The sequence below is a fragment of the Python bivittatus genome, unplaced genomic scaffold, assembly GCF_059951505.1.
Source record: "Python bivittatus isolate LINGU-HERP-01145 unplaced genomic scaffold, Pbiv_v1 ctg000690_np1212, whole genome shotgun sequence".
Classification (NCBI taxonomy): domain Eukaryota; kingdom Metazoa; phylum Chordata; class Lepidosauria; order Squamata; family Pythonidae; genus Python; species Python bivittatus.
In genome coordinates, this window is record NW_028277096.1 from 7644408 (window position 1) to 7656870 (window position 12463).

The 12463-nt window shown below is 44.0% G+C and overlaps 1 protein-coding gene across 1 annotated transcript in view; it reads left to right on the forward strand.

Annotated features, from left to right (window-relative positions):
• The first annotated feature begins 255 nt into the window (after window positions 1-255).
• Window positions 256-12463, forward strand: part of TSPOAP1 (TSPO associated protein 1) — a 71940-nt gene continuing 59732 nt past the window's right edge. The window contains exon 1 of the mRNA XM_088152321.1: window positions 256-752. Within this exon, the coding sequence (XP_088008447.1) occupies window positions 477-752 (276 nt within the window). The 5' untranslated portion in view covers window positions 256-476. The remainder of the gene's footprint in view (window positions 753-12463) is intronic.

The following is a 12463-nucleotide window of genomic DNA, read 5'->3' on the forward strand; positions in this document are numbered from 1 at the left end:
AGCGAGCCCCGAGGGCGCGCGGACCGAGCAGCCGAGAGAGCCCGCCGAGACGTGCCGGCAAAAGGCGCCTGGCCGCCGAGGAGCCGCCGCCAGCGAGAGCAAAAGCGGGCTGGAGAACCGGACCTTTTGTACGAGCAGAAAGAGGGGGACGCCGCTGCCGCCGGCTCCTCCTCCTCTTGCCGCCAAGCCAGTGACAGCTCAGCATGGGAAGGACGCGCGAGCCGAGCCCCTCTCGGCGATGAGCCGCCGCCGCCGCCGCCGCCGCCAGGTCCTTCCACTCAGGCGGTGAAGCAGCCGCAGCCCCGCTCCTTGCCCAAACGCCGCCTTGGCTGGCGCTGGGATGCCAGCGCGGCTGCCCGAGTCCCGTGGCAGCGGCACCCCGCGTGCCCCGGCCTCGCCAGTCTCGCTGCGGTAGCCGCCGCCGCCGCCAAGCCGAGTCCGAAGGGAACGTCGCCCCCGCTGCTCCGCGCCGAGCGATGAAGAGGCAGGGCTGGGGGAAGCCCCGTGTGCAGCTCCTGCCGCGTTGGGCGCGGAGCAAGACCGGCGACGGCGCAGCTGAGCGCGGAGCGCAGATCTCGGTGGGAGCCATGCCGGAAAGTGGGAGCCCTGGCGGGGCCGAAGGGACCCAGGCAGCCCTGGAGCTGGAGGTCCCGTCTCGGGGAAGCTCTCCGTGCCCGGAGCAAGCACCCGGGAGCACTGAGGTGTGCCCGGCGGAAGGGTTAGGAGGCTGTGCGGGGGAGGCATCAGTGCAGGTAAGGAGGTGGGTCCTCTGGTGGGTGCTCCGCACAGGGAAGGAACGTCTGTGTGTGGTTCTCTGAGGAAGATCCTCCATGTTCAGAGGCAGTCTATCTCTGAAAGTGTGGGAGGATGCCAGACTCGTGACATTTCAGAAGCATTTGGCCGTCTTCTGTTAGAAACCGTTGGTTTGTTTCTGCCTGCAGAGTTTCCCTGCATTCTTGTCTATCTGTGAAAGGTAGCCCAGCTCGGGCTGATCGGTGGCAGTGTCTTGCAACATTAAAGGCTGCTTGATGGCAGTCAGCTTAGACCACCTTTTGAGATGTATGAGATGCAAAAGTTCATTATTTTTTAGAGCCTAGAGGATTAGCTTGCTGATTGCCTCTCTCTCTCTCAAGATAATATACTTTAATTGCAAGTGCTGAAGCCAAAAATAGGACCTGGAAGCCTTTGGACCTTACTGGGAACAGGAGGCAAAGGATTGCTGTTGGTTGCTGCTGGAAACAGAATGCTGGGGGTGGAGTAGATGGACCTTTCGTCTGATCCTGCATAGCTCCTCCTAGGTTGCTCTCACTTTACTCTCGATTTTCTGCCCTTGGTAACCAATGCAAAATTATAACTGTCTTCTTTTTCATGGGGGGTGGGGTGTCTTCCTGCCACAAATCTGTGACTGCAAGGAAGGATGTGGTAAACCTTGTAGGCAGACATTAAGGAGGAACCATGTTTCCCACATGGCATCCAAGCTGCAGCACTATTGCCATTTAAAAATCCAGTTGGAAGGGACCTTCCAGAGCTGGGTATCCAGTTCAGCTAGCAGAAGCCCCCTTCTTTTCTGGAGAAGCTAAAGTATGGCGAAGATGCAGCAGCTTCCATGAACTATTATGGCTACATGCAGTTAACATGTTCAGAGCATGATACCAATGGATGGGAAGCAGCAATGGGGAGGAGGAACTGCCTTGCTGGTAGACCCCCTTGCAAGCATCTCGTGGCTACTTTTGGCTGGGTTTGCTAATTTATTTATTCATGTTTATAGCCAGCAGACTGTCCTAAGGATAGGATGGGATAAGATACAGTCCATAAAGTAAGTGGTGTAAAATACAGCAGTCACCAAAATAACACAATCAAGAGGCACAGATTTTGACAAGGGACAATAGGGCATCACCAGGCTGAGGTTGTTAAGTTCCAAATGCCAGAGAGAAAAGCCAAGTCTTTACCTGACACAGAAATATAAGCAAAGTTGCCACCAGTCTGGCCTCCAGGAAAGGACATTTCAATGTTGGGGTGCCACAACAGAGAGGTCCTCTTCTCTGTCCCCACATAATGCGCCTCTCCTAACCTTGAGGTGCCAAGGAGGAACCACCCTGCAGATCTTAATTTTCAGGGAGGTATAAACTGGGACAGAAGATCTCTCTTCGTACTGGGTTCCTAAGCTGTTTAAGGTTTTAATTGTCATTAGGAAAACGTTGGAAATCTGACCAGTAGCAGGTGGGCAGTCAGTGCAATTTGCTTTGAACTAATATTATTCAACATGCTAAACCCAAAAGCCAGGTTAACAAAATGCAATTTCTGTGCATTTTCTGTGCTATACTCAAATAAATAAATACATTGCATTATGGTTTAATGTAATGAATTGAATTCACTCAACATACTGAACCCCAGTTCATTAGCCTCCCTCCCCCATTTTAGTCTAATTTGTGCAGACTCAGCTATTGGGAAACAAGGAGCTGGATTAGATGGAGAAAGAAACCTTTTGATCTGGTGCAACCAAGTTCCTCTTATGTTCTTTCTGTACTAATCATATTTTGCATCTCTGCAACACCTTTTAAGTACTCCACCATCAGACTAGCCAGAAGCACCTATGAATGATCTATTCTAAGTTAACTAATGCACAAGATTAGCAAAATGGATAGGGGTGTTCCCCTCTCCCTCTATTCTCTACCTACTCAAATATGTCTGTAGGGCTGTGTGTGTGTGTGTGTGTGTGTGTGTGTGTGTGTCCCTCAGCCCAACCCGCCTCACAGGATTGTTGTTCTGGAGAAAAATAGGCAGAAAGTGTGATATGTACTCCACTTTGACGCCTTGAAAAAGGGGAGGATATAAGTATATGATATGTAGTGCTTGAATGTTTATGTATATGGTAAGGACTAGTAGATTTTGTAAGTATATATGCAAATCTGCCTTCAAAACATGTTCTTTTCATTATCTCAGTTGCTTCAAATGCCAGTTAGTAAGCTGTTATTATTATATCCATATTACAGAAGATATGTAGAAGCATCAAAGCTTGATGAAGAGTGGCTGGATGAAATCAGGGCTTCTCCTTAGTCATTATGTTACCCCACTTCTTGATGGTTATAGTGGTCCTTGTGAGGGAGCTATGTTTCCTCTAAGGTCACTGGGGAAGGAAGAGTGAACTTCAGAGCCCCAAGTCAGATTTATTGCTTGTTCTCTCCCCCTCTCCCTCTTCCTCCGTCTCCCTCCCTCTCTCTGAATCAGAAATCACAAAGCAAAACTCAACAGAGCCAGTAGATCTAAAACAAATTGCACACATCTGTTCTTATACTGCCTACTTTTGGGAGTGGCTCTACTCCAGGGTCTCAGTTACAGGAAGAACTTTCTAAGCCCAAGCATGCTGGATTTATTTGCATTAAGCACTGCTGCCCCAAACTCCAACCCTTTTGGAAAATGATTATCTGAATCTACCGAAAAATGCAGGATATTTAGCCACTTCTATGATTTGGGCTGAGTTATGAGGGGAACAAAAGCTACTTTTGTATTCCCAAGAAGCTTACTGTATTGGATCCTGTTTTATGGAGAGGGAAATAGTCTGGATTCCTTGCAATTGTAATGGTGTCACACAAAAGAGGCAGGCCCTTGAGTGAAGACAGGAGGTAAACCTTGAACTTCCAAATAATAGGTCTATCTCTGCTGCACTGGATCAGAGCACCCTGATTTTTAATGAGCCCCCTACTCCTTGATTCTTATTGAACTACATGCTTTTCTATAAATCAAGGCTTTTTTTATTGCTGAGAATGCATCCTTGGTCTTCTAGAAAGTGTTGCATGCTGGGAATATCTATGCCAGTTGGGTATAATTTCCTGGTAGGATTTGAGCCCACAACATATTTGATTTTGGAAATCAAGCACAAGGAAAAATCTGGGATAAATAGGGAAAATGTTATCTTTGATTCCTGAAATATCACTTTCTGATCTGTGTTCCTTCAACATCTCTAATTAGCTTGGTGTCATCTAGTTCCTTAGCATTTTAGACCAAGTAGCATGTGGCAAGGTGCTTGCCAATCAGTTAAGCTGGCAGCCATCCATCTCTCACACATACATGGGAAGCTGGCAGAGAGTTGATCTGGTAGGACCCGGGAAGCTGGCCTTCTCTGTCACTGTTCTTGCCCTGTGGGACAGCACCCCACCCCCTACCCCAAGATCTGTATGGTCCTGAGCCTGCTGGCCTTTAGAAAGGCCTTGATGACCTACAGTCATGGATGCTCACCTCAGACTAAACAAATACCAGCACACCATAGATAACCTCAAGAAGCAACTGGAACAAACCATGACCCCAGAACACACACAAATGCTGACGACCACCATCAAGACTGCATCCCTAAGACAAGCTGAAAAAAGGAAAACAGAACTCCAAACCAAACTGCTCAAGCTAAAGCCCAGAAGCAAAGAGGTACCTGAACCTGGATGGGTTAGAATTCTTTGCAGTCTTAGAAGCAGCTTTTAAAACCATAGGACTTGCCACAGAGACCCAAGAAAACGTAAGGCAGACAATCATACCACAGACCAGAAGAACACAGAATCAGAACCAACTCAAAGCAGAGCAGCCCTCAAAAACCTAAAGAAGGACCAAACCATCCTCCTCCTCCCAGCAGACAAAGGCTGAACCATAGTTATCACGGACAGATCACAATACATACAAAAAGCCAAAGAATTACTGGAGGACAAAGAAACCTGCATCCCAGTAAACAGCAATCCAATAGAGAAACTAGACAACCTGATCAGGAGAACCCTTAACGACCTAGCCAAGAAAGGCCAGATCACAAAAGAACAGTGGCGGATGAAAAGCAACGGACCCATCCTCCCACGTGTCTATGGATACCCAAAAATACATATGCCTGACATACCTCTTTGTCCGATTGTATTGCTACCAGAGACCTCAACATACAACATAGCGAAAGAAGTTACAAAAAAGCTTGGACATCTCACAGAGGGGAGTGAATATCCTGTCAACTCCCCACTACAGTGCCTTCAGAAAATCAAAGACCTAAACATAGATGAAGATGAATAGATGTAGATGAAATTATGGTTTCATTCAATGTCACAGCATTCTTTACATACATAGACCCAGAACTAGCATGGCAGCAGTAGTACACAACACACTCAACCTAACCAAACCAAATACACTAAGATTGAAATACTGAGAATCATGGATCTCATCAACCTCTGCCTCACTACCTACTTTCCGTTTGATGGACAAATATACCAACAGATCAGAGGAACCAGACCAGAAGACCAGAACTTATCCTCTCCAGCAGCTCATACCCAGATAAGCAGAGATTAACACCAGACAAACAATCAAGCAGAAATCAATACTCTAATCAAGGAACCACCAAAGAGGAAACCATACCACCACCAACACTGGCAGGGCAAGCTACTGTATATAAACAGTGAGCAAGCCCCACACTCAGAAGCACTGATGATGTTACCTAGTTGGGTAATGAAATGTCTGCAATCAAACAACCAAGCTCAGAGAGCACCAAGGACTCCACAGTTCAACCCTGAGCTACATATATTCTCTTCTATTGGGACTTAGCGGTTCCTCAGGCACTGGGCCAGGATGTTGTGCGAGTCATTAATGCGTTAATGTTTATGTGAATTTTGACCCTGTGCTAGAGTCTGAGTGTTCTTTTGGGGGGGGGGGGTTCTGGATTTTTAAAAAAGTTTTTGCCACATTTAATGCTGTTAGCTGCCTATAGATATTTGTGAGTGGGCAGCCATAGCAATTGAATAAAATAAAATAAAAATAAATACATCTCTACACTTCCATTTTTCACTATACTGTATATCTTGGCTTGAATGAGAGTGCAAAATATGCTCCCAAGCCAAGAAGCCATCGGATATTTTTTCAGCAGCCTGGAAGGAGAGAAGGAATGAAGGAGATACTTAGTGGTGCTCAATGGCAGCAGAAATCCTGTTCTTACAGGTGTATTCTAGTCTCCCTTTCTTCTTTAAAAAATCAAATAGCACTTGAGAGGAGCTTCCTTTGAAAGCATAAATGCTGCAGTGGAAGAGCTTTCTGCAGTGAAAAGCTGCTCACTGGGATTAGGGACTTGGATGCTAAAGGAGATGGTGGCATCCAGGTTGTATCCATGGGTGTGGGGATGGGAATCAGATGCAACTTGCTTCCTTCTGGGAATTTTTTAAAGGCATCCCAGGCACTTCGATTTCTCAACTCTGCTCCTGAAAGACCCAGCTGTACAGAATAAAATGCATCCAGATAGAGGGTTTTTACTGCTTCCCTGTTTTGCCTTTCCTTCCTTATTCTTATTTTCTGGTTGAAAAGAATACAAGGGAAAAAGTGGTGGGAAGGATTACAAATCCAAAGCAACATCTGCTTTGAAGTTATGGCTTGATTTATACAACCTGTGACTAATTTAAAATATAATTTGTAGTTCAGCACATTATGGAAACCCAGCCATTGTGTTAGCATGTTGTGTGAACCAGCCTGGGAGAATGTGGCAAGATGATTACATAGTACACCTAAATTAAGGCTATTCAGAGATATTTACACAACATGCTTAAGCTGGTTACTGAAGTATCCCATTTTCTAGGTTTGTACAAACCACTGAGCCACAAAACCAAACCAAGTTCAGAAGTAACTGAGCCTAACACCTTGTATGGATGCTGTTGCTAGGCCCTTAACTGATCTGGTTAAAGAGTGTTATGTCTGTGATTTTGCCCATTAGTGCATGCAGATATGTGCAACAGGCAAAGGAAGGGTTTTTTGCACTGGGACATAACCCGGGTTGCTGCAGTCAAGTCATTGGATGGACCAAATTGGGCAGAGCATCTTGATTGTGGATCAGCTTTGATGGAATGGTCCCATTCTAGAAGACCATGAATGGACAAGGCCCTAGTCCTCCTCCTTCCTGGGTCAGTCCAAAAAGTGACTAGGACAAAAGCTACCTTTGATAGAATTTATAGTTAATTAAAAAAGATCAATTATTAATTAATTGTATATATTTAATAATTTTCCCTGCCATGTTAAAAAAGTACAAATCAGTGACAATTCTGGAAGGAGTTCTAAGGACCATACCAAGCCTTTGGAGGGCCCCAGGCTGTGAATGTGTGCTGTGTGTCACTGTGCCCTTAACTGTTTTCTGGGGCAGGGGGTGGGGGAGAGAAAGAGTAACAACACATTGTATCTACTTAAAAGACTAAATTTAGTGAATTTGTTTAAGGTGTTCCTCCTGCCTTAGGATGGGCTATTTTTGAATGCGATGAATCTATTTTCAACTATTATGGATATGCAGTAAAGGTGGATGCCGAAGATGGTACAGCTAGCTGTTTCCTCTTGTGATCAACCAGGTGGCTTTGGGAAGTCCAGAAGAAGTGGTTGAAGGCCATAGTTCTCTCATATTAATTGCTCATCTTGTTTATGTCTTTGCCATTTGAGCAGCATTTCTGGCAATATCCCCAAGAGGCTCTGCATGTACCGTAGCAGGCAATATTGGGGTCAAATTAGGATCTTTATTATATAATGCTATAAATGCACTTTACAAAATATATTACTTTTAAAACAGAAATGAATTTCAGAACCTGGCAACCGTTGAAAGCCTCTGTGACTCATTTGTATAAAAGATGAAATAGCATTTTGGAACCTGCCTTAAGATACTGTGAAGATACAGCTGAAGTTAGTATCACTATATATCTCATTGCTTTTGGGAACCCCAGTTCTAAGAAGGAAGGAAGGATAATTTGGCCTTGTTTATCAAAGGGACAGTGATTGTCTCCAGGCCAGCTTTCCCCATCCTGGTATAGTCTAGATGTGTTGGACTTCAGTTCCTGGAAATTCCAGCCAGCATGGCCTTTGGCTGCCTTTTTTAATTAGACCAAAGGACTATCTGGTCCATTTCTCTGCCTCCGACTATGGTCAAGTAAGGAGGCTACAGAACAGACAAGACAAAAAGCTTTACTCCTTAGCTCCCAGTAGACCACATTCATTGCCCTAGTAGATACCTCTGGCAAGACTGGGATAAGGGAGTGTGACCCTCATGGTCTTCCTGAATCTCTCTTTGGACTTTTCAGTGGTTGTCCTTCTGTCAGCCCCACTAGGTAGAACAGATCAGGAAATGAACCCCCAGGAAGGCTAAAACTACTTTTATTGAGATTGGGTATAATAACAGAATCTTGGAAGTCTGATTGTGTTGTACCTCCTCCCCCTTTTTATATTCCAGTGAATTAGGGAGGTGTCTGCATAAGCGGCTCTGGACTTAAAAAATATTTCAGCTCCTTTTGCCTAGGTGACGGTTCCTACATATTTCTGTCAAGGTCATCTTCCTTATTCTCTATACCTTCTTTCTATAGAGGTGGTTCCAGTTGGTAGGGGGGAACGGTTGAACTTTAGGATCCTTCACTATGGGGTCCATAGGGCTCGATGCTGTCCCCAGTCCTTTTCAACATCTGCATGAAGGTGCTGGTATGAAGCTGGGTATCATCAGTACATTGATAATATCCAATTGTATATCTCATCTCCTGGCCAAATAGCTGGTATTACTGAAGTGCTGTTGCGGTGCCTGGATGCTGTTAGGGTCTGGATAGGGAGGAACAAGCTCAGCCAGATGGAATGACTTTGGATTAAGAAGCCAGCCAGATCTAGATATTAGATCTCTGATTCTGGATGAGGTCATCCTCCCCTGTTCTGAACTGGCTCATAACTTGGGGGATTCTTCTGGAGTCATAGCTCCTACTTGAAGAGCAGGTAACAGTGATAGCCAGGAGGGTCTTTACACAACTGCACTATGTGTGACAATTACAGCATTTCCTGGAGCAGTAGGCCCTGCTCACAGTCGCTCATGTATTGGTCACTGTCAGGTTTAGCCCAAAGAACTCCAAGAGAATGCAAATTCAGTTCTGCTGTGTTTATTAGCTACAACCTCTAGACAGAAATCTCCCCAGACTGAAACCTAGCTCCCATGCCAGCCAGCCACAACACCGTGAATTCCTCAGGGAGGTGCCAGCCTCATCCTCTTGAACTTCCCACGCTCCTCTGGTGAACTAAGAGCACGCTTATCTCCCTGAGCCTGGCCTTCATAATTCCATTCCATCACAGTCACTTACTCATTTGGACTATTGTAATGTGCTTTCAAGGGTTGCCCTTGAAAACCACTTGGAAGTTATAGCTGGTCCAGAATTCAACAGCTCAAATAATTATGTGTGTTTACCTAAGTAACACCTCTACTTCAAGAACTGCACTGGATGCCAATCGGTTTCTTGAAGACACTTATCTTTAAAGCCCTACATGGTCAAGACCTGGGTTTCTTTTGATCAGGAATGGTAGGTTCCTCTGGGTCCTTTCTTTCATGGAATCTCATCAGTAGGGATTGGGAAGTAGGTGTTCCCAACTGTTCCCCCCTCCTCCTTTTTTGGAAGAGCATTTCCCCCTAGATTCAATTAGCTCCAGTCCTGCTGAGATTAAAACCTGGCTATTCTAACAGACCTTGGGAACTGACCTCTTATGAAGTGGATACCTCAGTGAGAGTATCTATGTAAGTGAGTTTTTAGTGTTCCTTGGTTCACGAAGGGATAATGTTCTAATGCTATTGTTTTGTAATTGTTTATTATTAATTTAACCCTGTTTATGAAAATTTGGTACGTAAATTGTTTAGAAATAGCAATGATCAGAGAGGCATATAAGCCTAGTTAAATGGATGAATAAACCAGCAAGCAAGCAAAAAGGTACTATATTTATTTCTTTATTTATACAATCCTTTATACCCTTCCCTACTTCATAAGACTCAAGGTACTCTTTGGAAGGTATGGGTTCATTTTCCAGAGGTAGATGTATGCTCTAGCTTTTAATACCAGTTCCAAGCCTGTTTGTGTGATGCTGTACCTACAAAAGTAGCATTTTAAAAGTGATCTCTAATACAAAGGGCTCTTAACTTCATGAGTAAATAGGATTCTAAGAAACCTTGTTTGAGAGAGGTTTCAATCTGGTTTAAATACTTCTTCCATTTGATGTATTCATCATATAGTACTCTTGACCATTTCAACTCAAGAATGGGACAAAACTGAAAATACAGCATGAAAGCCAATAATCTGATATTTTCAACATTCCAAACGATTAATCTCTGATGGCAACTCAAGATCAGCTGGTTTGTACATAGCTACACAGAACCTAGCCTGTTTGATTAGCTATATGTTGGGCAAAACGAGAAAAAGATTATTCCAATAACCAGATTAAATGTACTATGTGGATGCTGCCAGAGCATTCAGTATGATCTTACACAATGGGGACAAAAGGAAGTTGAGATCAATAATTTCATTAATGAGATGTTCAGATAGTTAATGCCTACCTCGATGATGTTCTCAGTAATGAAAAATAGTTAATCAACCTTTCAGATTTTGGAAGAATGATGTATGGACATGGATCCATCACTAGATGTCTAAACAGGCTGGATAGTCATCTGTAGGAATGCTATAGTAGTGATTTCCTGCACTGGGTAAGAAGTTGGACTGGATGATCTTCAAAGTCCTCTCCAAACCTGATGTTTGATGATTCTGTGATTTCTGTAGTAGTAACCCCCCAATAAAAATCCAATATTGCTTAGAGCATGAGCAGCCAGTGCCACAGAGAGAAAAACAATGAAATGAATGCTACTCTTACAAAATATGTATTGAAATTAAACTCCCATACACTCTGGCCAGTATGGCCAAAAGCTGGCTGGGAATTACACATCTGGAAGGTTGTAGGTCAGGTTCAGCCCAAGAACAACAAGAAGGCAATCCAGTACAGTTCAGTTCCTTTATTAGCTTGCACCTAATAGACAGAATCTCACCAGACTAAAGCAACAAGTGGATATACCCCTTGAGACTCTAGGGAGGGGCCAGGCTCATCCTCTTCGTCTTCCCACACTCTTCTTGTTACGGGCTGAGGAGGCGCTTGCTCTGGAATGCCTCTCCCCCCTCCTGACAACCTTGAACTTCCTTTCCAGAATCTTCCCCACTCGTGCCATCCATTACAGCTGCAGAAGATAAGCATGTGAGGGCCATTTGTTGCTCTCCCAGTAATTTCTGTTTATCCACCATGGAGCAATGTCAGATTTTGAACTAGCAGAACTTTGGAACAGATCCAGTAAGACTCTTCATATGAATAAATGTTCTTGAAGTATAGTCTCTCCTCAGTACCATGATTCTGGTTTTGATTTATGTAGAAGAGAGGGGCTTAAAGATCTGTAATGTGGGTGTGAGCCTGTTGTCAGGCTCAATATCCACTGATATACTCCTTATCTCACAATATCTAATAATTTTTTAAAAATATATTATTCTGGTGATCAGTACAGCAATTTCTGCCAGTTAATTGCACAGATTAACACAGGACTGGATGATCTCTCTTGCCCCACATTTTCCCAGGCATATGTGTTGGAGGCTGCATGCCAGTAGTGAGGGGTGGTCCCAGCTCAATAGCAAAGGTGAGATGGGATTAAAGACCCAGGAAAGGAGTGCTTAAAGACATTTGCACAATTGGTGTGGAAATGAAATAAGAGGGAAGACTTGGGGAAATGGTTTAGAGTCCCAGGTCCCAGGTGAGGAGTTACATGGGAGGTCTCATGGATCAGATGGAGAGTCCTTGTGGGCCAGAAGTATTCCATGCTTACCTCAAGGAGTAGCAACCCTCCATAAATCTGAAGGCTTTACAATTTACAAAAAAAAAATGAAGGATTTACAATTCATCATCTTTTGCATCCTGGACAAATCTGCCATACTGTAAAGGAGGCTGTTCCACCTGTGTGCACTAGATTTGTAGTCTAAATACATCAGCTTGAATCATTCTCTTTGGGATGTCACCACTTTCCAGAATCAAATGACCTGTCCTCTCAGAGAAGCCAATTACTTCTCATTCTGTGAGATTCGACCTTGAATGCATAGCAGCTTTTTAAGCCCTTGTCGATTTGAAGAGAGCATTCTTTGCTCAGGCAAAAGGAATTCAAACAGGCAAGTGGCTAAGAGAAGATTGAAAGTGAAACTGGCTGCCTTAATGCACCCCTTTTTGCTGGAATGGCATAGATTTTTAATTACATCTGAGTTCTTTAAAGATCACGGGAGGGGTAATTCCTGCTAGGCTGCAAAGTGATAATATTTGGTGTGCTGCTGAATCATGGAGATTGTCTAGGGGAGAGGAGCACAACCTGAAGCCTCAGGGCTACATATGACCTCCAAAAAGCTTATATGAACATCCCTAGTCTTGATCTTCCTTCTCTCCACTCACTCTATGGCTCCTATTGAAAGAATAAAAATCGTGCACATCAAATGTCTGCACATAATGAATATTATAGTTCTATTTACCCAACATGCATAAACTGGTAACTGAATTCATCAATTTTATGAGTTTTCATAATATATGGAATCATAACTTAATACATTGACTGGGCTTCCATAAGATGCTAAGCTATAAATAAAAGTAGCTCAGATTAACAGCAAGCAAGCTTAGA